This window comes from Salminus brasiliensis, chromosome 6, assembly GCF_030463535.1.
Source record: "Salminus brasiliensis chromosome 6, fSalBra1.hap2, whole genome shotgun sequence".
Classification (NCBI taxonomy): domain Eukaryota; kingdom Metazoa; phylum Chordata; class Actinopteri; order Characiformes; family Bryconidae; genus Salminus; species Salminus brasiliensis.
The window spans coordinates 46,025,375-46,050,385 of record NC_132883.1 but is presented as its reverse complement, the minus strand read 5'-3'; the positions used below and the strand labels follow the sequence as shown (position 1 = coordinate 46,050,385).

Here is a 25,011-nt window from a genome sequence, read left to right as displayed (position 1 = left end):
TGACCATAGAGGAGTACTCCAGTAGTTCTCATCCTATTCTCTGTCTGCTGGATCTGTAGAGAACTACCAGTTACCACACACCATCATTTCAACACACTTCCCTGAACCTAGAAAACAGCAGAAGAAAATGTGCTCACTAAAACACACGTACACGTTTCAGCTTTATATATATATACACACACACATCCATATATATATTGTGATTATACTGTGTGGCCTAATGCAATTGGTCCGGATGTTCACAGCACACTGTGATTGTCTAGAGAGCTCATTTGCATATTACAGACCTGTGTAATTCAGAATCGCTATTGGGGAGATGATTTATTTCAGTTTTATTCATATTTAATATGAGGTTTATTAACTGTGTTATTCTCTTTATGATGTGAAGAAACAGACACACAGGCCTCCTGGTACTGGTGCACTTTTATTTGCTGTATAATATGGAGAATAAATGCTTTTTCCACACATCTCACACTCGCTCGCGTCTCGCAGTCTGACAGCAGCAACATTTCTATACAGTTTATCAGGTTTTCCAGCTTGAATAGTTTTCCAGAAGACCTTCATTTAGTATTGCAATGTTTCAGCTCCCTCTCTCTCTCTGATCGCCCCTCAGAGTGTGTGATTGATTACAGTGCAGAACAGTAACTGTGTCTAAAGCCCGAATAATGAACAGTGCAGCTCCTCACATCCCTACAGCTGCACCGACAGCGAGGCCGGGACTCTGTCTGCTGAACTTCTCCAGCTCTAGTTGTAGTTTATAAATCTACTAAAGCAGCGTCTCTTCTTTAGCATAGGTCTGCTAGCATGCTATACTTTGCTACATTTGCTAGTTAAAAAGGTTAGTCACCTCAGAGCTGGTGTTCGGAGCTCGTGTCTAGGTGTGTATAAAGAGCGTACAGTGGGTTTATGGTCTTCCCTCCCCTCTCTGATTGGCTGGAGATCAGACAGGCGCCACTAGAGCGTAGTTTCCGCGCCGGCCTTCATGGAAGCCAACCAGAGTCGTAACGGGGTGGAAACAACATCAACGCCGCTGCGCTAAACACTCTCAGATTGCAGCAGGGGACCAAAACTATGGGTTCAGAAGGCTGAGAATACATGTAGCCTGGACTGAGTTAACCGAGTTAACACACAGTAACATTAACTTAGTGTGTTGCCAATATCAAGAAAATGCTTTAGCATTAGCCAGTGTTAAATTGATGCTAATCTACTGTGTAGGCGATGTTTACTGATGCTCTTTTTATAGCTAATGTTAAATGCTAAGTCAGTTTGCCCTCATTAGACTCGTTAGTTAATGCTAACAGTAATGATTCACTTTAATTAGATCATTAGCGTAGGGGTCCTGATTCCCACTCCGGTGCTTTTCCACTCCGGACGTGTTTTTAATGTTTTCTTTGCTCTGATGCTCCAGATTCACGGACTGAGTCGAGTCAAGGTGTGAAAAGAGACGCTAAAGCATGCAGTGCACTGCATTGGAGTCAGATGGTGTGAAGGTCTCCTGCTGCAATCAACTGAGGTGTCAGATTCATACCGGAGCGCGTGGCGCTGCAGGGTCTACTGATGTAATAACGGCTTGTGAGGACGTGAACAGGAGTCCAACAGAGAGCATGTCCCTGTTTAAACCCCCTGTCACCCTCATAGGCTGTCCCCTGCAGGTCAGGCTCAGGCCTGCTGAGGCGGCTGTCAGTCAGCCGTGGAGGCGGAGCGTCACTGTCAGGTTTCCCTGACGCTGTTGTCTTCCGCCGTGAGCCCCTGTCAGTGTCAGGAGGCCGCGAGCGGCTCCTTGCAATGTCAGAGAGCTGCCGGCTCCCCCGACTGACCGCCGATCAGCCGCCGTCAGTGTCAGCATCAGCTGGAAGTCGAGGACGGTGCCCCCTGCTGTCAGCTGTACTGGATCTTTCACCTGGAGCGCTTGGCTCAGGGCTGGTGCATCACCTGGGGGTTCCCTGCTTCTTGGGCTACTTGACCCAGGTCTAACTGCCCCAGATCTACCTGCCTCAGGCCTACCTGCCCGAAATCTACCTGTCTGTGAACCACCTGACCCCTCTGGACCTGGCTAATCACGACCTGACCCTGGCGGCCATGCTGGTGATGTGAGCCCCCTGCACTGTCATGGTGACCTCTCTGTTGGCCTCCACGGTCACCATGGTGACCACCATGGTGACCGTGGTGCCCACCATGGTGACCGTGGTGACCATGATGACTTCCATGGTGACCATGATCTATCCCTGCCTCCTCCTCTTCTGCTCTCGGAGCTTCCTCTTCAGGCTTTTCCTGGTCCGTCACGTTGCACTCCTGTGGCCGAATGGAGCTCTAAAGCAACCAACATGAAAATTCAGACCGGTTAACGAACATTTATTACTTAATATATTCGTTCTGTCATAAGAAAACATTGTTATGCATTTTTAATATTTAATATGTCAGCTGGTCACACAAAGCCCCTAACATTGTGTGATGGGCCAAAAGAAACAATCCAAAATGGCAATTAAAAGTAATTTGCATTAAAAAGCTCATTTTCTTAATGAGCACAAACATTTATATACTGAATTTACATACACCACTACTGCACACTCCACTCCAGTTTACCTCTGTAGAGCACTCTCCACAGATTCCATCACAGTACGTCTTTCTGATGGCCTCCTCCACATACGGCTGACTCAGGATGGAGTAGGGCAGCGACAGGTGGTGAGTAAGACGACCACACCTAAAAAAATCATTCATAGATTTATAGACTTTATAGTAGATAATAATTCATAGTGGATACTGAACAATTCATAGTGGATACTGAGTAATTCATAGTGGATACTGGATAATTCATAGTGGATACTGAATAATTCATAGTGGATGCTGAATAATTCATAGTGGATACTGAATAATTAATAGTGGATACTGAATAATTCATAGTAGATACTGAGTAATTCATAGTGGATGCTGAATAGTTCATAGTGGATACTGAGTAATTAATAGTGGATACTGAATAATTCATAGTGGATGCTGAATAGTTCATAGTGGATGCTGAATAATTCATAGTGGATACTGAATAATTAATAGTGGATACTGAATAATTCATAGTAGATACTGAGTAATTCATAGTGGATGCTGAATAGTTCATAGTGGATACTTAGTAATTAATAGTGGATACTGAATAATTCATAGTGGATGCTGAATAGTTCATAGTGGATGCTGAATAATTCATAGTGGATACTGAGTAATTCATAGTAGATACTGAGTAATTAATAGTGGATACTGAATAGTTCATAGTGGATACTGAATAATTCATAGTAGATACTGAGTAATTCATAGTGGATACTGGATAATTCATAGTGGATACTGAATAATTAATAGTGGATACTGAATAATTCATAGTAGATACTGAGTAATTCATAGTGGATGCTGAATAGTTCATAGTGGATACTGAGTAATTAATAGTGGATACTGAATAATTCATAGTGGATGCTGAATAGTTCATAGTGGATGCTGAATAATTCATAGTGGATACTGAGTAATTCATAGTAGATACTGAGTAATTAATAGTGGATACTGAATAGTTCATAGTGGATACTGAATAATTCATAGTAGATACTGAGTAATTCATAGTGGATACTGGATAATTCATAGTGGATACTGAATAATTAATAGTGGATACTGAATAATTCATAGTAGATACTGAGTAATTCATAGTGGATGCTGAATAGTTCATAGTGGATACTGAGTAATTAATAGTGGATACTGAATAATTCATAGTGGATACTGAATAATTAATAGTGGATACTGAATAATTCATAGTGGATGCTGAATAGTTCATAGTGGATGCTGAATAGTTCATAGTGGATACTGAGTAATTAATAGTGGATACTGAATAATTCATAGTGGATGCTGAATAGTTCATAGTGGATGCTGAACAATTCATAGTGGATACTGAGTAATTCATAGTGGATACTGAGTAATTCATAGTAGATACTGAGTAATTAATAGTGGATACTGAGTAATTAATAGTGGATACTGAATAGTTCATAGTGGATGCTGAATAATTCATAGTGGATGCTGAATAATTCATAGTGGATACTGAATAATTCATAGTGATTAATACCGGTCATAGATCTGAAAGTCGTCCTTCATCACGCTGGCTATTGTCCACACGTCCGGTGCGTCTGGGTCCTGGCCGTACAGGGTGATGTTTGCTGAAAGCCTCTGCTCCAGGAGGGAATGAAGCCGCCGGGAATTCTCATCCTGGCTGTTCACCACAAGGTACGTGATGTTAGCGTATCCCTCCTTCTCCAGCTTCAGGCGCAGGCTGTCCAGTCTGCAGCATTAAGGAGTGAAGGACAGTTTAGTGAAACATGATCTGAACTAGGTTTGATTTAGACCTGCGGTTAGCATCAGGCCGTTAGCATCGTGCTAATCAGATGAGGAAAAAGATTTCTGGCTCTAAATGGATTCCTCTGTGAATTATTAAGATGTGTAAAGATGTGACGTGGACACAGTCCAGCTGTTTTACAATCTGATCAGAGTCCAGGTGTGTGTAATGTGTGTGTACGCCAGATATCAAACAAGCTGATCAGCTAAATCTGGGGTCAGAGATCAATCACACTTTAGCTGCACTCTGATTGGCTGCCGTTGAGAATACAAACAACACCACAACAGATCCGACCCGCTATCTAGTGCTCCTTTAGTGGGTGATTCTGAGAACAGCTATTGATTGGACGGTTTGCCTGGTGTATGAAGACTTACTTGGACGCCTGCACCAGGCAGAATAATCAGCTGGCCTGGAGAAAGCCCACCACGGTCACATGGCCGAGGCTGGCCTTCAGCGGCTCCATCTCCCCGATCTTCCACGCCGGCGCCGGTTTACAGCGACCTCCATCACCATCACTCTCCGCGCTGCAGCCCGCTAGCGCACAGAGAGCCAGGGCCACACTGAGCCCCGCCCACATCTCTACACCCACCTCAGACCCTACACACACACACACACACACACACACAGAGGCATGAAGGGTGACTGAGGGTTAGATAAGGGTTGACCTCTCTCCTGCAGCACAGCTGCGTCACACTGATACACTGATCCTAACAGTGTGGGTTTAGCGGGTCGGTACACACAGTATTACCCCACCAACCCGATTAGTACCAACAGGAAGTGATGAAGAGTTGCTATGACGACATACTTCACTGCGAGTTCTCCTGCAGTCATTGATTACAGACACCGCCGGTGGCAGATTGCAGTGTTTTAAAACCCAGCCAGCAGGTGGCGCAGTTCTGCAGTTTCCCACCACAAACTCTTATTAACCGTTAGCAAGATTAACCTAGCTAGCATTTAGCACTATTTAATAAAAATAATATATAAATGTATATTTATTTAAACTTGATTTAATTATTTAAAGCATTAAACTACACCTAGAAAAGCTTTTAATGAGCACAGTCCCCGCTCACCTTCAGAGTCCTACAGTTTATTAAGGGCCTGGTTGTTAAAATCTGATTATTGATTATTTATTATTTGATAAAAAATGAAGTTTAGAATAGAATAGTTATTTAACTGTAATAGAACATTCGCAGTCTGTCTTTGTTTCGGAGAGGTCCGTCAGATATTCCTAACACCGTTTAAACGTTCCCTCGACGTTCGGCTCGCTTTCCCAGTGAAGCTTCACCTCACATGCAGTCCTGAATGTATTTTACTCAGTGTGATTCAGTGTTTTCACTTCATTAATATTCATTATTTAGGCCGTGTGTGTTCATTTCTGCATCAGATTTAATCTCTCTATTATATCAATAAAAGCAGAATTAAAACCATATAAAAGAAAATAGATGAAAGTAATGGAACAGAGAGTGAAGTGACTCGGCTCTGGATGGGGAGGAAGTGTGAGGGCGAGTCTCTCCTCTCTGCAGTGAAGGAAGAGAGATCAGTGGTCAGGTGACTCTCCACCGTGTCTCTGATCAGGAACAGGATGTTCTGGCCTTCAGTCTGCGCAGGGTCAGAGGTCACACACAGATTCACACCTAGACCATTACACTCACACACTCACACACACACACTCACACACACACACACTCACACACACACACACACACACACTGCACCTACCAGCTTCAGGTTTCATCATCATAATTGCTATAAACTGTATTTAAAGTGTTTCTATAAAATAAAACGATGAACTACAGAGTCATTAAAGCGCACGCTGTCTTTTGAAGTTGTAGCCTGAACCCTCAGCCTGACTCTTTGAGGAAGTGTTTGATGATCTGAGATCACACGCTAAACCCAGACACTCCTGTTCTGCTGCAGCTGAGGGCGTAGATCTCTCAGTGCTGGTTCTGTTCGGCTCGTGAAGGTGCACCTGAAGGTCCACTTTTCTACACACCAGTAAAGGAGGTCTGAGGTGCTGGGAACCAGTCCAGCTGTTTCAGAACCGCTCTGGTTCCGGTCTGTGAGAGGTGGTTCTGCTGGTTTTGTTCAGGCTGCAGTGGGTTCTCTCCTAGTTCTTATTTACACACAGCCGAGCCGAACAGAACCAGCACTGAGAGATCGCCCTCAGCTGCAGCAGAACAGGCTGGAGGATCACCAGCAGGATTCGGTTCTGGTTCTGATTCTAACCTGTAAACAGTGTTAAAGCTCTTACTTGTCTGGCTTTGGGATCCTCAGCTTGCTTGTCCTCTGCCTGTGTCTCCGTGTCTCCGTGTCTCATGTCCCCTCCCGCCCCTCTGCGGGGGTATTTATACTGCACATGTTTTTCTTCACTCTGGGACAAAGTTCCCCACAGGCCCCGCCCACTCTCAGCCCAGATAACTCCCCCTTTAACCCCAGTGCATAAACAACAGCAGCGTGGCCCCGCCCCTGACAGCAGCCGGCCTCCGGTTCCAGCCTGTTCCTCTGGGTTCTCTCCATTACAGGGATTAAATGCTGTGTCCTCTGTGGAACTCTTTTTTAATGGTTCTATTCTCAACAAAAAGGTTCTTTGATCTGTAACTATAGTGGAACTCTTTCTGGTGCTATGATTAAGAGGTTCTATAAAGAACCATCTACAAAGGTTTTCCCACCACTGTGAAGAACCTGTTAACTGAGTAATATTGAATGGTTCCAAATGGTTCTTTGAGTTATCATGGTTCTATGTAGTGGAAATCTTTCATTAAAAGACTGAACAGCGGCCTGTTCTAGCCTGTTCTAGCCTGTTCTAGACTGTTCTAGTCTGTTCTAGTCTGTTCTAGCCTGTTCTAGTCTGTTCTAGTCAGTTCTAGTCTATTGTAGTCTGTTCTAGTCTGTTCTAGTCTGGTTTCTCTTCATTATGGGGATAAAATGCAGTGTTTTACATGCAGAACACACACGTTCTCTCCCTGTGATCTCTCTAAAACCTTCCACTGTGAGGATCCAGGAAGGTTCTACACTCTGAGCACAAACGGGTTCTCTGTAGAACTGAGAGTTTTTTTACTGTGATCTTCAGTAGAACCATATTTGGTGCTACACTGAATCCTTTTTAAAGGTTCTATAAAGAACCATCTACAAAGGGTTTTCCACCAAGTGAAGAACCGTTTAACTAGAGTAAAGAAGCGTCCAAAAAGTTCCTAAAGGTTCTGTTTTTTTAAAGCTAGCGGGTTCAATATGGTACTAAAACATGGTTGACATAATCATAATGTGTTGTGAAAAGGTTCTCCACTAAGCGAGAAGGGCTGCACTGCGAGGACCCAGAACCAGGTCTAGACCCAGTTATACGTCCAGATGGTCCTCTGAGTTGTCATGGGTCTATACAGAACCACTGCCTTTACTTAAGAACCCTAGAAGAACTCTATTTAGAATGCAGAATGTTTGTGTGGGTTCTCTCTGAGCTGTTCTGAGGGTTAAGCTGCAGATAAACTCGGGGAAGGTCCGTGACGGGGTTGTTTTTGAGCTCGGCTGCAGAGTCAGCGCTTTCCTCACTGTGATGAAAGTCTGAGAGTTTCCTTCTGCAGCTGAAACAATAACAGCCTCAGTCATTAACACACACACAACACACACACACACACAACACACACACACACACACACACACACACACACACAACACACACACACACACACACACACACAACACACACACACACACACACACACACAACACACACAACACACACACACACACATTCACTGTTTTTTCTGAAGTCAAGGGTATTACAGAGCTGATCCTGCTTCTGTGGGAGTAACTGTCTCTACTGTCCAGAGAAGAAGACTTTCTACTAGATTCTGGAGGAGGAGCATTGCTGTGAAGATTTGATTGCATTCATCCCCAACTCATCCCATCCAAAAGTACTGGATGGAGCTCCTCCACCATCATTCCAGAGAACACAGTTCCTCCACTGCTCAACAGCTCCTCAATGCTGAGGGGCTTTATACCCCTCTAGCCCACGCCTGGCATTATTAGGCAGCATGGAGCCAATAGGGTCATGATGATGATCTGCTCCAGAGAGTCCTATTCTATTGGCAGTACTTCTTCTCTACAGGGACTAGACAAGCTGTGTGTGTATTTGCTCATCTGTGTCAGCAATGGGTGCAGTTTAAAGTAGCTGAATGTGTTCAGATTAGAAGGGGTGTCTATAAACATTTGGCCACAGAGTGTATGAACAGCACAGGGTTACATTAGTGTGCTCTGCTCCAGCAGTGAGGTTCTGGCCGGTGGGTGTGTTGTTCGTCTTCGTGCTCAGACTTGTCCTTGCCTTGTTTCCAGTTAACCTTTGGAGCAGCAGATTTGCTCTGTCAGTGTTCAGAGGGAAAACACTCCTCTACAAATACAGACATGAACCGTTTAATAGTTTATGTATTTGTTTTTTGACCATTCACTACTAAACCACTACTACAGGAGTAAAAATGCAGAGAGGCGATTAAATCCCAGCACTGACCAGTAAAAGCTGATCATCTGCATTCAATCACCACAGCTGAGATATCCCCAACCACCGGAGTGATCCTCTCAGACTAATACTAACAGCTCAGGCTGGGCAGAGCGACGGGGTTTAACCTGCATTAGCTGAGTCTGGGTTTGGAGTGAGCTTCAGGCCAAACTGAGAGACCAGCACTCTGTTCTGAGACAGGATGAGCGGGACCAGGCTTCAGGCCGGTGGAATCGGTGTCTGTTCAGTGAGAGTGTGAGACTACTGTGTTTTTGTGTTAGCATGATCTGGACTACAGTAAACCCTTAGAACAGTGTTTGTATTTATATTGTTATTTTCATGACAATGTGAAAAATAATGATATACAGTAATACATACATCGATAGATTAAAAGTCAGGTTAATCAAACTGATTTGGGTTTATTTACATTTGTGTTTAGGCATTTTAGGCTGTGGCCAATCAGCTGTGGTGGGAATCAGGTTAACCAATGGTTGCTGTAGATGTAGGTCCATGTAAACCAATAGCGGGAGGGGAGAAGGCGGGGCTTAAACAGGTAAGTTTAAAGCTGTGAAAATCAGTGCTCAGGTTGTGAGAAGACTGTAGAAGCAAATCATGGAAAGGGGGCATTTTCCACCTGTAACTAAATAAAACCATCAGAACAGAGTAGCTGTGAGGGGTTAAATGATCCTTTATCACACACACACTCCTCCAGTTAACCCGAGGCAGGAGGGGTGTGTGTGTGGGGGGGACTGAGACTCAATGACCCGGACTGACTCCAGATAAGTAACTTTATAAGGATCAGTAATGTTAGATAATCAATGACAGGTTCTGTGTGATGTTTCTTTTATTGTGGCCCTCCAACTCTCAGACTCATTACCTTCAGTAGAGGCTCAGTTTCTGTAGATTTACAGATCAGAACTCTGAACTCTGAAGCAGCTGGACTGAACTGGACTGAACTGGACTGAACCCAGCGTTGATGATTTACCGAGAGACAGCTGATAAATACGGCTCTCTGGCCCACTGCCTCACTACACCCTGCCTCACTACACACTGACTCACTACACACTACCTCACTACACACTGCCTCACTACACCCTGCCTCACTACACACTGACTCACTACACACTACCTCACTACACACTGACTCACTACAACCCTGCCTCACTACACACTGCCTCACTACACACTGACTCACTACACACTACTGCCTCACTACAACCCTGCCTCACTACACACTGACTCACTACACACTACTGCCTCACTACACACTGACTCACTACACACTACTGCCTCACTACAACCCTGCCTCACTACACTCTGCCTCGCTACACACTGCCTCGCTACACCCTGAGACGTCTGGCTTATACATAGAAATGTGTAGAACTGCAGTGTGTTTCTGAGATCAGCCCAGGGGTTCTGGATAGGCCTCAGGTCCACCTCGACCCTGACCTGGAGGAAGTGAATCAAACATTGGTATTGATGTTCAACCTGTGATCCCTTTAAATGGGTCGATATTTACGGTCCCTAAAGTTATAAAATCAAAGTGTAAATCAATGTTTAATCTCTATGGTTAGATACAGATTATCTGTTGATGTTTATTTTTATTTAACCTGGACCAAACTATAAAATCATTACTACAGTTTTATTCTTATTATATGACGATAATTAAAAAGCTGCAGTTTTAAATATAAAGTTTACAAAGTAAAACTGAGAACTGCAGCTGTGAGAATATATTAGATAATGTAGCTTTAATTATACAGTGAATAAAAATCCAGGAACTAACAACATACTGGTTATTATTTTTATATATATTTTAATTTACGTTTTTGTTTAATTGAGGTTTCTATATAAAAATAATGGATTATAATAAATATCTAAACACTATATTCTATTATTGTGGTTTGAAGTTATCCTGTTAAAGCTAGCTTGGTTGTTAGCAACACTGGAGCTAACCGTTGCCGAGCAACTGCGGACCGTCAGGCCCGGTCGGTGTTGTCGCAGAGGTTTGTGGGAGTTGTAGTCCGGAGCGGCCGCCCTTTTCGAGGAGCGACGGAGCAGAGCGCGGCGTGAGAGGAGCGAGCAGAGGAGTCCAGAACAACTCCGTACAGGTTCGGATCCATAACCAGGTAAATACACAGCGACCAGAACCGCGGGGATCGATCACGGACCCGTTTTTGATCGATTAAACGACCGATTTGTGCGTTTAAATGCGCGATTTGATGACGTAACCACGGCGGTCATAGCACTAATGGCGAGTGTTTCCCGGAGAGGAGTTTAATTTCGGCTTCCTGCGGGATTTTAGGAGATCTTTAGGGGCCCGTGTGAGGCTGTAGGGTGTGTAGGGGTGTGGTGGTGAGGTGCAGCAGGGCAGCGGGGTCTGGAGCTGCTGTGAAGCCGGAGGTTCTCCACTGAGAGGCGGGTTGGAGGTCTCCTGCTGGGGGTCTGGAGCTAGCAGGCTAACCTGCTCTGGTCCTGATCATAAACCCAGCAGGGCTCCAGGTCCTCTCCTCCTGAGGGGTTGGGGTGAGCTTCAGGAGCTCAGGACACTCCTCCAGCCCGGCTGGGTGGTGTTGGAGAAGCTGCTCTTCTGGGCCAGATTTGGCATTGACCCCCCCCCTCCCCTCCTTTCTGCACCCCTATATGTGGGGGTTGGGGGGGGGTTACCCTCAGCAGTGCTTCCCTGTGTTCACTGTCTACTGTTCTGCCTGTGTCCCATATGATAAGACATTATTATTATTATTATTATTATTATGTGTAGTCTGTCTGTTCCTGTTTAAACTTCATGTTTTGTTGATTTAATAAATGTAAACAAATTCTCCACAGGAAACCTGTAAACTTCTGCTGTATGTTTACTGAACTTAACAGATAAGAAATAAACTTTATTTTACTTTTAATTATACATTGACAAATGATGAACATATAAGGTGATGAAAATGTAAGAAAATAGACCCACACATTTACTAATATATGAATATGACAATTGAGAATATAGAAATGATAGTAGAGGTTATGGGCAGGGTACAGTGTGACGTGCAGAATGAGCAGTGTGATTGGATTAAGTTGTGCAATTGGACAGAAAGTAGTGAAATATTAATAACTAATAATGTCTTGAGTTTTGAATGCAGAATGAATCTGTTATATTGAAGTATTGAAGTCTGTGTGTGTGTGTGTGTGTGTGTGTGTGTGTGTGTGTGTGTGTGTGTAGAGGACGTGATGTATTTAACACATGAAACCAGGGCAGCACTAACCTCACGTAAGACCAAATGTGAACACCCACCCTTCTGACTGCAGCAATGTGAGAACTAAGCCCACCTGGATCAGCTTTACAGAGACCCTCAGAGCGCTGGAGAAAGCTCCGGAGGAGGAGCCACGTAAAAGCGATATGATGACGTCAGCTCAGCATTCCCCCGCAGCTCCTTCTGACTCTGAGCCTCGCACCCCAGCGCTCCTCTTGCTGTGTCTGACGTGTCCCTGTGTTTCTCTCGTGTAGCGGAGGACGGGCTGAACCATGTCTGACGGTGGAGATGTTGGAGACCATGGGCACGAGTTTCCGGCCCATTATAAAGTTATGCTGGATAAGCTGAACGAGCAGAGACAGCTGGACCAGTTCACGGACATCACTCTGATCGTGGACGGTGAGCCGGACGCTCTGCTGTAAACACTACAGTAATGTCGTAGTTCGTTATTTAGTCCGGCTGAGGTTGAGCCTAAATCCTCTTGAATTCTGCCTCCTGCAGGTCATCAGTTTAGAGCCCATAAAGCGGTTCTGGCCGCCTGCAGCCAGTTTTTCCACAAATTCTTCCAGGACTTCACTCAGGAGCCACTCGTGGAGATCGAGGGTAAGTGCTCATGATCAGAGCAGCAGGGCTAAGGCCTTTCCAATGCAAATTCACTAAATGTCCAAATGTTTGTGGACACCCCTACTAATGAACACATTCAGCTACTTTAAGCTGCATCAATTGCTGACACAGATGTACAAATGCACACACACAGAGCTTGTCTAGTCCCTACAGAGATGTTGCCAATAGAATAGGACTCTCTGGAGCTCCATGCTGTCTAATGCCAGGTATAAAGCCCCCCAGCATTGAGCTGTGGAGCAGTGGAAGAACTGTGTTCTGTGGAATGATGGTGGTGGAGCTCCATCCAGTACTTTTTGGATGAGGTGGGGTGGTGATCATCATCCAACATCCTGACCTCACCAACACTCTCGCTGAATGCAAGCAAATCCTCACAGCAATGCTCCTCCTTCAGAATCTAGTAGAAAGTCTTCTTCTCTGGACAGTAGAGACAGTTACTCCAACAGAAGCAGGATCAGCTCTTTAATACCCCTGATTTCAGAAGAAATAGTGAATGAGCAGGTGTCCCAATACTTTTGTCAGATATAGTGTACATCCTTTTAGCCCCACCCATTGAGTCTACAGCAGTTTAGGAGCCGGGTCTGGACTGGTTCGTCCTCATGCTCGTCTCACTGCTGTGTTTGAACAGGAGTGAGCAACACTGCTTTCCGCCACCTGATGGAGTTCACCTACACGGCCACGCTGGCGGTGAGCGGGGAGGAGGAGGTGAACGATGTGTGGAGAGCAGCGGAGTATCTGCAGATGCAGGAGGCCATTAAAGCCTTAAATAACAGGTCAGCATTCACTGATATACACACATCCTCACTCTCACACAACACACACAGTACTGCCAAACAGAGCCTTCACTGCAGAGCATACACCAGTACACCCCCCGTCACACAGACCGGGCTGGGACAGGCCGTACAGTACACCCCTCTGATACCACTGCCCTTATATACACATTAACACACGTGGAAGAGAGTGTAGTGTAGTATATAGTGCAGTATTGTGTGTGTGTGTGTGTGTGTGTGTGATGTAGTATATAGTGTTCAGTATCCAGTAAGGGAGTGTGTTGTGTCTCGGTGCAGGATGAACGGCATCACCGTGCTGAGCAGTTCTCCGGTTCTGGCTGAGCGGAGTAAAGCGAAGAAGAGGAAAATTGCAGAAACGTCCAACGTCATCACCGAGACGCTTCCCTCCGCGGAGACGGAGACGGTGGAGATCGAGGTGGAGGTTGGAGACGAGGCCATCGAGGTTCAGGAGGCAGGGCTGGAGGAGGTGGTGGATGCCGGACGAGCAAATACAGAGTAAGGACGAGTATCTCACTAATTATTGACCGTTAACGTAATTCTGACCTTCACACAGTGGAAGTGATTGGAGCGCCCCCTGCTGTTTGGGGTCAAATCATAGTTGCCTAATAAACTGGAGCTGGTGTAGATTACAGGTTACGCAGCGTACTGTGGCCCCTGGATACACCTGGGTCAGATCAGAGCATCAGTCCGGACTCACCCAGCGGTTATTAAACATTATGAAGTATTAAATTCACCATAACTAATACCCAATACTTTGTCCTTACCACAGCCCCACCACCGAGTCCTCAGACGACTCTGCCCTGGCTCTGCTGGCCGACATTACCAGCAAGTACCAGCAGGGGGAGCAGACGGTGCACGTGGTGAAGAAGGGCGTGGAGGAGACGGTGGTGCTGCAGGAAGAAGCCGTGATGGCCACCAAAACCCTGGAGGGCATGGAGGTGGTGGAGGTGCAGATCTCCCAGCTGGACAACATGTTCCGGTGCGATAAGTGTGACCGCTGCTTCAAGCTGTTCTACCACCTGAAGCAGCACATGAAGACGCACACGGCCGGCCTGGAGAAGCCCTTCACCTGCAAGCACTGCGGCAGGCCGTACGCTCGTGAGGGAGCGCTCAAGCAGCACCTGAACACCTACCACTTCGACGCTGAGGAGCAGTCCCACCGGCAGAAGAAGAAGGTTCACGTGTGTGCGTACTGCAACAAGCAGTTCGACCACTTCGGACACTTCAAGGAGCACTTAAGGAAACACACAGGTACGGTTCTGGCGTGTGGAGGTGTGAACACGGGTCTGAGTGATTGCACTGGTGTTCTAGAGCAGCCTGTCTGCAGGAGGCTGTGTGTTAGTGTGGTTTTCCCTTCCAATGCACAATGCAGAACCTGCTCAACCTCAAGTGGATTATTATTATTATTATTATTATTGTTGTTGTTGTTGTTGTTGTTGTTGTTGTTATAATTGCTGCAGCGTGACCCTAAAGTCAGAACTTTAAGAAGACTTGAGTCCGAGCCTCTGTCTGCTCCGTGTCCGTTCCTGCAGGTGAGAAACCCTTCGAATGTCCAGACTGTCACGAGCGCTTCGCCCGGAACAGCACGCTGAAGTGCCACATGTCCGCCTGCCAGAACGGATCAGGAGCCAAGAAAGGCAGGAAGAAGCTCTACGAGTGTCAGGTGGGTTTCAGGTCACATTTGCTGTTTATGTAAATGAGCTAGATGATGTCATATTAGAGTATTATCAGAGTTAGTAAATATAAATAAATGAGTTTTAAATCATGATTATGTTTTAATGACTGAGATTATTTATACATTAGTTATTAAAATAGTTATCTAATTATTTGCTAATATTACCGACTCTGATTAAATTCCCTTTTCTTCCCCGTTTTTTGTCTCCCAGGTGTGTAATGATGTGTTTAACAGCTGGGAGCAGTTTAAGGACCACCTGGTGATCCACACAGGTGAGAAGCCCAATCACTGCACCTTCTGCGATCAGTGGTTCACGGCTCCGCGGGACCTGGGGGCTCACCTGAGGGACCAGCACGGCTTCCAGGTACGGACGAGCGCAGTTCTGGAAATGTACACACAGAATCCACCTCCGCGTTTCCCGCGTCTCGTCTGTCTGTCACGGAGAGGAAACTCTCAGGCAGCTCAGTGAGACCCTCCCCGTGTCCTGACCGTCGCTCACGGTTACGCCCCGTTTAGACGGAGCTCTGACTTCACGCTTGCTTTGATGCTCTGTTTAATCCTGATGATCAATAACAAGCTTTAATGACCTAATCCTCGCTTTGATCCCTGTTTTAGGAGGAGGTGGTGATCGCCGACCCCACGGCTGTCCTGACGGTCACCAGTATGGAGGAGGGTGAGGAGCGGGTGGTGCTGCAGGACGGGATCAGGGTGGAGCATGTCACCGTGGAGCCAGTGGACATGGTGGCAGTGGAGGAGGCCGTGGTCCTGGAGGAGCACTCGGAGCTCCAGGCCTCGGCGGCGGGGGCGGAGGAGACGGTGCTGATAGAGGTGGATGAGGACGGACTGAAGGAGCAGACGGTGGAGGTGCACCTGGAGCAGGTGACGGACGTAACGCAGCAGGAGGTCCGGACAGAGGAGGAGAAGGTCCAGACGGGGGTTGTATGAGAATCGCACAGACGCTGGACTAGGGTGGAGAGTGACTGGCGGACGGTTCGTCGCTGACCTTTGATATTTATTTCTGCCGCGGGGCGACCTGCTCCCCTCTCCCGTCTGACTGTGATGCTGCAGAAGTATTACCATGGCAACTGGTCATTTTTGTTTTTGTTTATGTCCGCCTCAAGAACAGCAGTGACAACCTTCTTTCTTTTTTTTAAGCTTTTTAGTGTTTGGTTCTCAGAAAGCTCGAGGAAGGACCGCTGGGTTCTGAGGCTCGGCTCTAGAGTCGCTCTACCAGGACAGCGTTCTTATTTTTGTAAAATGTTGAGTTTTGTAAATACGAGCGTCGCTTACGTCACTGTACGACCGAAAGGGTTTAAAGGAGCAGTTCAGCGAAAGATCACATTTACCCAGCTTTCCCCCTCGCCCACCGAGCGGCCCACCGAGCGGCCCACCGGCGAACACGTCCCGCTCTCCAAAGTGTGCTACTTTAGTTTTAACGGGAGCTCTGAGGCTGATGTAGCTAACAAACACCAGAAGCCAATAGTCACAAACGTCTTTTACCCAAACACCTGCACACAAGCTGTTCTCCCCTCCTAAGACCCCCTGCAGGTGTTCATCAGGGTGGGGGGGAGGAGGGCTCACCATGATTGGCTGTGAATTATAGAGACAGAGAGAACGCTGGGAGGACAGGAAGTCCAGAGTGTGTTCCAAAACCACATGGACAAATTAGAACCCACTGTAGAACCCACTGTAGAACCCACCCAGGACACATCTGGGCCCAAACTGCCAGTTTTTACTGAACTGTTCCTTTATGTTAAGGTTGATATGTAGATGAAGTGTGCGAGAGTGTGTGCGAGAGTGTGTGCGAGAGTGTGTGCGAGAGTGTGTACATGCATTGTCTTTGCTCCAGTGCCTGATCTCCTGCAGCTGGACTCGGCCCATCTCTCCGGCGCTCAGTGGACGTTCAGACGGCTCAGGGACCCGAGCGTCCGTGCCCTGGTCATTTCTCACGGGTTCTGATTGTTATCCGTTTGTACAGAGCAATAAACCGCTGGATGAAATACTGTATGTAAGAGCACGGCGTGCCCTTTATGAACAGCCGGGCAGGACGTCTGTTTTCTCCGCTGTGTTTAACAGCTGCCTGCCAAAACCCCTCTACAGCAGGCAGGCTATAGACTACAGTTATAGACCAATAGTAGCCGGTCAGAGTGACCTGCCGCTTATTCACACCTTCATTACATTAGTGCTCCAATAATAACTGAACCTGAATAAACATCAAACATAATTAATATTATGCAGGAAAAGATGAACACATGCAGGAATGTAATGAACGCAGGAGATTTGCTGAGATTAATTTAGAAAGAAATAGAAAACACACCAAGACCTGCTCCTGCACCATCCATCATATAGATGCCTATGTAGACATGAAGCTAGATACATAAACGCACGTGCGCGCGTGTGTGTGTGTGTGTGTGTGTGTGTGTGTGTGTGTGTGTGTGTGTGTGTGTGTGTGTGTGTGCGTGCGTGCGTGCGTGCGTGCGTGCGTGCGTGTGTGTGTGTGCGTCTGCTGCCTGGTGCTGCTGCCTGGTGGCAGTGTGAGAAAAGGTGGTGTCGGGCTTCACATGTATCAGAGGAGACTGCTAACTCATTAACTAAGTAGCTAATCAATTAATTAATCAATTAATGTATACATCTATATACTGTATTATAAACATTTATACAACACTTTAGCCCCGCCCATTCACACAGAAGCTCAGTGAGGCTTAGTGCAGGGCAGCCAATCAGAACAGGGGTGATTTGCATATCTGCGTGGTAAAGGTGCGGTGTGTGTAGCTGTGAGGAACAGGGAGGAGTCTCTACAGGACTGGAGCTTCTCTTCACCAATCAGATCAAACAGAGGTGGGAGGCGCTCTGAACGCTGTCCACATCTTCTGATCCCTCATTGGCGCAGGTCACACACGCAGGCCCCGCCCCTCTTCTGCTGCGATTCGTCAGAAGGGCTGTCAGTCACACCCCTCCCTGTTGTTTTGCTATTGGCTCTGGAGAGCTGCGCGCTCAGCGGCAGGGAGACGCGAGCAGACCAGCGCGCGATGACTGAGGAGTATCCAGTATTGATCAGCGATCAGTGAAATCAGGTAAGAGCGCTGCGTGATCAGCGGTGTAAAGGATGAGTGTGTGTGTGTGTGTGTGTGTGTGTGTGTGTGTGTTTGTGTTTGTGTTTGTGGGCAGGACCACGTTAGCATCAGTGTGATTCATTAACCCTGAATGATGATCAGGATTATGTGTGTGTGTGTGTCTGTGTGTGTGTCTGTGTGTGTGTCTGTGTGTGTGAGTGAGTGTGAGTGTGTGAGTGAGTGTGTGTGTCTGTGTGTGTGTCTGTGTGTGTGTCTGTGTGTGTGAGTGAGTGTGTGAGTGTGTGTGTGTGTTTACTGGGTTACTGACCTTCCATGGCTCTAATTTCATTTAATGAAGCTCCTGTAGGGCAGACAGGGTACAGTGTAGTGAGGGTTATGGTGTAGTGAGGGTTATGGTGTAGTGGGTTATGGTGTAGTGAGGGTTATGGTGTAGTGAGCAGGGTTATGGTGTAGTGAGCAGGGTTATGGTGTAGTGAGGGTTATGGTGTAGTGGGTTATGGTGTAGTGAGGGTTATGGTGTAGTGAGCAGGGTTATGGTGTAGTGAGGGTTATGGTGTAGTGAGCAGGGTTATGGTGTAGTGAGCAGGGTTATGGTGTAGTGGGTTATGGTGTAGTGTGCAGGGTTATGGTGTAGTGAGGGTTATGGTGTAGTGTGCAGGGTTATGGTGTAGTGGGTTATGGTGTAGTGAGCAGGGTTATGGTGTAGTGAGGGTTATGGTGTAGTGAGCAGGGTTATGGTGTAGTGAGGGTTATGGTGTAGTGAGCAGGGTTATGGTGTAGTGTGCAGGGTTATGGTGTAGTGAGCAGGGTTATGGTGTAGTGAGCAGGGTTATGGTGTAGTGTGCAGGGTTATGGTGTAGTGAGCAGGGTTATGGTGTAGTGAGGGTTATGGTGTAGTGAGCAGGGTTATGGTGTAGTGAGCAGGGTTATGGTGTAGTGAGCAGGGTTATGGTGTAGTGAGCAGGGTTATGGTGTAGTGGGTTATGGTGTAGTGAGCAGGGTTATGGTGTAGTGAGGGTTATGGTGTAGTGAGCAGGGTTATGGTGTAGTGAGGGTTATGGTGTAGTGAGCAGGGTTATGGTGTAGTGTGCAGGGTTATGGTGTAGTGAGCAGGGTTATGGTGTAGTGAGCAGGGTTATGGTGTAGTGTGCAGGGTTATGGTGTAGTGAGCAGGGTTATGGTGTAGTGAGGGTTATGGTGTAGTGAGCAGGGTTATGGTGTAGTGGGTTATGGTGTAGTGAGCAGGGTTATGGTGTAGTGAGCAGGGTTATGGTGTAGTGGGTTATGGTGTAGTGAGCAGGGTTATGGTGTAGTGAGCAGGGTTATGGTGTAGTGGGTTATGGTGTAGTGAGCAGGGTTATGGTGTAGTGGGTTATGGTGTAGTGAGCAGGGTTATGGTGTAGTGAGGGTTATGGTGTAGTGAGCAGGGTTATGGTGTAGTGTGTTATGGTGTAGTGAGCAGGGTTATGGTGTAGTGGGTTATGGTGTAGTGAGCAGGGTTATGGTGTAGTGAGCAGGGTTACGGTGTAGTGGGTTATGGTGTAGTGTGCAGGGTTATGGTGTAGTGTGCAGGGTTATAGTGTAGTGAGCAGGGTTATGGTGTAGTGAGGGTTATGGTGTAGTGGGTTACGGTGTAGTGAGGGTTAAAGTGTAGTGTGCAGGGTTACGGTGTAGTGTGCAGGGTTACGGTGTAGTGAGGGTTACGGTGTAGTGTGCAGGGTTATGGTGTAGTGTGCAGGGTTATGGTGTAGTGTGCAGGGTTACGGTGTAGTGGGTTATGGTGTAGTGTGCAGGGTTACGGTGTAGTGAGCAGGGTTACGGTGTAGTGTGCAGGGTTACGGTGTAGTGAGGGTTATGGTGTAGTGTGCAGGGTTATGGTGTAGTGGGTTATGGTGTAGTGTGCAGGGTTATGGTGTAGTGAGGGTTACGGTGTAGTGGGTTATGGTGTAGTGTGCAGGGTTATGGTGTAGTGAGGGTTATGGTGTAGTGGGTTATGGTGTAGTGAGCAGGGTTATGGTGTAGTGAGGGTTATGGTGTAGTGTGCAGGGTTATGGTGTAGTGGGTTATGGTGTAGTGTGCAGGGTTATGGTGTAGTGGGTTATGGTGTAGTGAGCAGGGTTACGGTGTAGTGGGTTATGGTGTAGTGTGCATGGTTACGGTGTAGTGAGGGTTATGGTGTAGTGTGCAGGGTTATGGTGTAGTGGGTTATGGTGTAGTGTGCAGGGTTACGGTGTAGTGAGGGTTACGGTGTAGTGGGTTATGGTGTAGTGTGCAGGGTTATGGTGTAGTGAGGGTTATGGTGTAGTGGGTTATGGTGTAGTGAGGGTTATGGTGTAGTGAGCAGGGTTATGGTGTAGTGGGTTATGGTGTAGTGTGCAGGGTTACGGTGTAGTGGGTTATGGTGTAGTGTGCAGGGTTATGGTGTAGTGAGCAGGGTTATGGTGTAGTGAGGGTTATGGTGTAGTGAGCAGGGTTATGGTGTAGTGAGGGTTATGGTGTAGTGAGCAGGGTTATGGTGTAGTGAGGGTTATGGTGTAGTGAGCAGGGTTATGGTGTAGTGAGCAGGGTTATGGTGTAGTGTGTTATGGTGTAGTGAGCAGGGTTATGGTGTAGTGGGTTATGGTGTAGTGAGCAGGGTTATGGTGTAGTGAGCAGGGTTACGGTGTAGTGGGTTATGGTGTAGTGTGCAGGGTTATGGTGTAGTGTGCAGGGTTATAGTGTAGTGAGCAGGGTTATGGTGTAGTGAGGGTTATGGTGTAGTGGGTTACGGTGTAGTGAGGGTTAAAGTGTAGTGTGCAGGGTTACGGTGTAGTGTGCAGGGTTACGGTGTAGTGAGGGTTACGGTGTAGTGTGCAGGGTTATGGTGTAGTGTGCAGGGTTATGGTGTAGTGTGCAGGGTTACGGTGTAGTGGGTTATGGTGTAGTGTGCAGGGTTACGGTGTAGTGAGCAGGGTTACGGTGTAGTGTGCAGGGTTATGGTGTAGTGTGCAGGGTTATGGTGTAGTGGGTTATGGTGTAGTGTGCAGGGTTATGGTGTAGTGAGGGTTACGGTGTAGTGGGTTATGGTGTAGTGTGCAGGGTTATGGTGTAGTGAGGGTTATGGTGTAGTGGGTTATGGTGTAGTGAGCAGGGTTATGGTGTAGTGAGGGTTATGGTGTAGTGTGCAGGGTTATGGTGTAGTGGGTTATGGTGTAGTGTGCAGGGTTATGGTGTAGTGGGTTATGGTGTAGTGAGCAGGGTTACGGTGTAGTGGGTTATGGTGTAGTGTGCATGGTTACGGTGTAGTGAGGGTTATGGTGTAGTGTGCAGGGTTATGGTGTAGTGGGTTATGGTATAGTGTGCAGGGTTACGGTGTAGTGAGGGTTACGGTGTAGTGGGTTATGGTGTAGTGTGCAGGGTTATGGTGTAGTGAGGGTTATGGTGTAGTGGGTTATGGTGTAGTGAGGGTTATGGTGTAGTGAGCAGGGTTATGGTGTAGTGGGTTATGGTGTAGTGTGCAGGGTTACGGTGTAGTGGGTTATGGTGTAGTGTGCAGGGTTATGGTGTAGTGTGCAGGGTTATGGTGTAGTGAGCAGGGTTATGGTGTAGTGAGGGTTATGGTGTAGTGGGTTATGGTGTAGTGGGTTATGGTGTAGTGGGTTATGGTGTAGTGAGCAGGGTTATGGTGTAGTGGGTTATGGTGTAGTGAGCAGGGTTATGGTGTAGTGGGTTATGGTGTAGTGAGCAGGGTTATGGTGTAGTGTGCAGGGTTATGGTGTAGTGAGGGTTATGGTGTAGTGAGCAGGGTTATGGTGTAGTGGGTTATGGTGTAGTGTGCAGGGTTATTGTGTAGTGAGGGTTACGGTGTAGTGGGTTATGGTGTAGTGAGCAGGGTTATGGTGTAGTGGGTTATGGTGTAGTGGGTTATGGTGTAGTGAGCAGGGTTATGGTGTAGTGTGCAGGGTTATGGTGTAGTGAGGGTTATGGTGTAGTGAGCAGGGTTATGGTGTAGTGTGCAGGGTTATGGTGTAGTGGGTTATGGTGTAGTGTGCAGGGTTATGGTGTAGTGTGCAGGGTTATGGTGTAGTGAGCAGGGTTATGGTGTAGTGAGGGTTATGGTGTAGTGAGCAGGGTTATGGTGTAGTGGGTTATGGTGTAGTGTGCAGGGTTATGGTGTAGTGAGGGTTATGGTGTAGTGAGCAGGGTTATGGTGTAGTGGGTTATGGTGTAGTGTGCAGGGTTATGGTGTAGTGTGCAGGGTTATGGTGTAGCGTAACCCCTCCAATTCAGCCTGCAGCACACATGGCAACCAATTAGAACAGAGCTAATTTGCATATCATATGTTTAGCTGTTTTTCTTCATCGGAGATTCATAGCAACTTTTGTCCAGGAGGCTTTGATGACTTCTCGTTTGTGCTGTCAGTGCTGAGATTAAAGCTGCTTTGAAGGCCGTGGAATAAATTAGGGACAGCTTTCATAGCAGGATCTGCTCGGTTCTCCACGGTTCCCCCGTTTCCTCACGGGTCCACTCATCAGCGGACGTCTTTGATAGCGCGAGGCCTCATTCACTGAGCTGCTAATGTGGACGCTTTCATGTCCAGCTCCGACACTGCAGCACTTACCCCAGACGTAGCGCATCCGCTAAGACATGCTGGGGATCTTAAGGCTACAGGATCTGCAAGGCTAATGAAGCTAACAGGTTATCATCACATTTACCTCAAACCAGGTCAATAACATCACAGAATTCAGCATTCAGCGCTGATTCCACTGATTTTAGCTGTGCTAGCACTGTTCTAGATAGTGTTCTAGATAACAGTGAGTCATACAGGGCCAGAATAGTCTGGTCTGTTAGAGCTTACTGAGCACCTCCACGATGAAGGCCTTCGGTTAGCATCATGCTAACTGATGTTCAGTTGTGGGAAGAAGCTCTTATTTAACAAACTGCTGGAAATCCTGAAATTCTACAGAAGCACAAAGCTGACCGTAGAGCTGCACCGATCCGATATTAGGATCAGGATCCCGATATTAACTACATTAGCTGGACCGGCTATCGGATAATTCGGCCGATCCCTGGAACCGATCCTTTCACTGTGATTGGTCGGTGTGAGACGGCACTAAATGTTTACATGTTTGTTTTTTTGTTTACTAATTTATTCTCAGGTTCAGCTGCTAGATTTGATTTTGAGTTGCTGTTTACACTAAATATTTAAACATGAGATTAATTACTGTGACAGAATGAAGCTACTTTTCATTTGATTTATTGAAATATATTTTAAGACGTTTGAGTGAATTTGATTGCTGTGTTCTGCACAATTGTTTATTTTAGTGACAAATTAATAGTATAAAATATCAATATAAATATTCTATCTGTGTTCATTTGTCAGTAAAGTGCCGTTTAAGGCGATCATGGCGATCATGGTGATCATGGTGAGGAGTACGGTTTATTCATTCAGCAGTGGTATCGGATCTGTATCGGGTTTGGAGCGGTATGTGAAGTGTATGTATCGGTATCAGTATCAGAACTGAAAAAGCCGGATCTGTGCATCCCTAACTGACAGCAATGCACTAGAACATCTTTAGGCGGTTCTAGATTACACAGGAACGCTGAGAGCTTGGTCTGAAGCAGGTTACAGACATCAGCCTGACCAGCTCGTCTGCTGCAGCGTCTGCACCGAGCTGCAAACCTGCTCACACGCTCACAGCCTATCTAGAGCCTATCTAGAACCTACAAAGGGTGTTTTGCGGGCCCGCCACTGTAATCAGAAGGTGATTGGCTGGTTCCTAACTGTGTTGGAGGCGTCAGTCTGCTGAGGAACCATCAGACACCAGCAGACCTTCTCTGACCTCCAGCGGTGGCGTCTGACCTCAATGCTTAGGTGAAGGTGTGGGGGAAACTTGCTATTCTCTTAACGGACACACACACACACACACACACACACACACACACAGCTGAGTGAAGCTGTGGAGAAAATCATCACACCTCACTTTTCACTTCATTAAACCTGTCCTCACGTCAGCGCTTCACCCTGACAGCCCTCACTGTCCTCCCGATCCACACACACACACACACACACACACACACACACACGCTTCCGACTGAAATATTATCTGATTTTAGAGATAATATTTTATCATATTTATTATTTTATACAAAATAATCCATTAATACACTGTTACAGTCACTAACCCCTTTATAACCAGTGATATTACTGTTATTAGAACTTCAGTCTGGATATTAATGATATTAATGTGTCATTACAAATTCATTGAGGATATGGTGTGTGTGTGTGTGTGTGTGTGTGTGTGTGTGTGTGTTCTCAGGCACCCTGATATTTACTTAAAAAGAATACTCTTTCAACATGTGTGTGTATACACACACACACACAGGTGTTTGAAGCCTGAGGGTGTTGAATATTTATGAGGTCATTACTTTGATTTGTATGATTTTTAATATGTCATAAAATATCAAAGGATATTGAGGGGAAATTAAGTTTCTGATTAACAGCTCACATCAATCAGTCAGTCTGACTGGAGCGCTGACACATACCCTCACCACATCTCACTCTATAACCCAGTGAAGCCCAGTGAAGCCCAGTGAAGCCCAGTGAAGACCAGTGAAGACCAGTGAAGACCAGTAAAGACCAGTGTTAGTTAGGTCATGCTGTCCAGTCAGGTCTATTTTGGTTGCTTTTACATACAGAAATAGTGTCCCCAAACCTTTGACCATGTCTGTTTGTGATGTTGAGACGTTCTGTTTCTGTGTGTGTGTGTGTGTGTGTGTGTGTGTGTGTGTGTG

The 25,011-nt window shown here is 46.6% G+C and overlaps 3 protein-coding genes across 4 annotated transcripts in view; 2 read left to right on the top strand and 1 right to left on the bottom strand.

Moving 5' to 3' along the window:
* Window positions 1-408: 408 nt before the first annotated feature.
* Window positions 409-6,711, bottom strand: selenop (selenoprotein P). 2 transcript variants are annotated; one of them, XM_072682600.1, is made up of 5 exons: window positions 6,606-6,711; window positions 4,729-4,951; window positions 4,088-4,300; window positions 2,584-2,701; window positions 409-2,310 (listed from the first exon to the last, which is right to left on the bottom strand). In XM_072682600.1, exons 2-5 carry the CDS (start codon window positions 4,929-4,931, stop codon window positions 1,681-1,683), a joined length of 1,164 nt encoding a protein of 387 aa, XP_072538701.1. In that variant the 5' UTR covers window positions 4,932-4,951; window positions 6,606-6,711; the 3' UTR covers window positions 409-1,680. The 2 variants fall into 2 exon arrangements, with proteins under 2 accessions (XP_072538701.1, XP_072538702.1); XM_072682601.1 differs by having other exon boundaries at window positions 1,711-2,310.
* A 4,164-nt stretch (window positions 6,712-10,875) lies between these two features.
* On the top strand, window positions 10,876-17,175 carry znf131 (zinc finger protein 131). The gene is made up of 9 exons (XM_072681177.1): window positions 10,876-10,966; window positions 12,331-12,475; window positions 12,578-12,679; window positions 13,326-13,470; window positions 13,765-13,983; window positions 14,258-14,739; window positions 15,021-15,151; window positions 15,375-15,527; window positions 15,779-17,175. The coding sequence occupies exons 2-9, from the start codon at window positions 12,349-12,351 to the stop codon at window positions 16,106-16,108; spliced, it is 1,689 nt and encodes a 562-aa protein (XP_072537278.1). The 5' UTR covers window positions 10,876-10,966; window positions 12,331-12,348; the 3' UTR covers window positions 16,109-17,175.
* A 984-nt stretch (window positions 17,176-18,159) lies between these two features.
* Window positions 18,160-25,011, top strand: part of nim1ka (NIM1 serine/threonine protein kinase a) — a 17,815-nt gene continuing 10,963 nt past the window's right edge. Inside the window, exon 1 of the mRNA XM_072681176.1 lies at window positions 18,160-18,237. The gene's annotated coding sequence lies outside the window, so the exon portion shown is untranslated. The remainder of the gene's footprint in view (window positions 18,238-25,011) is intronic.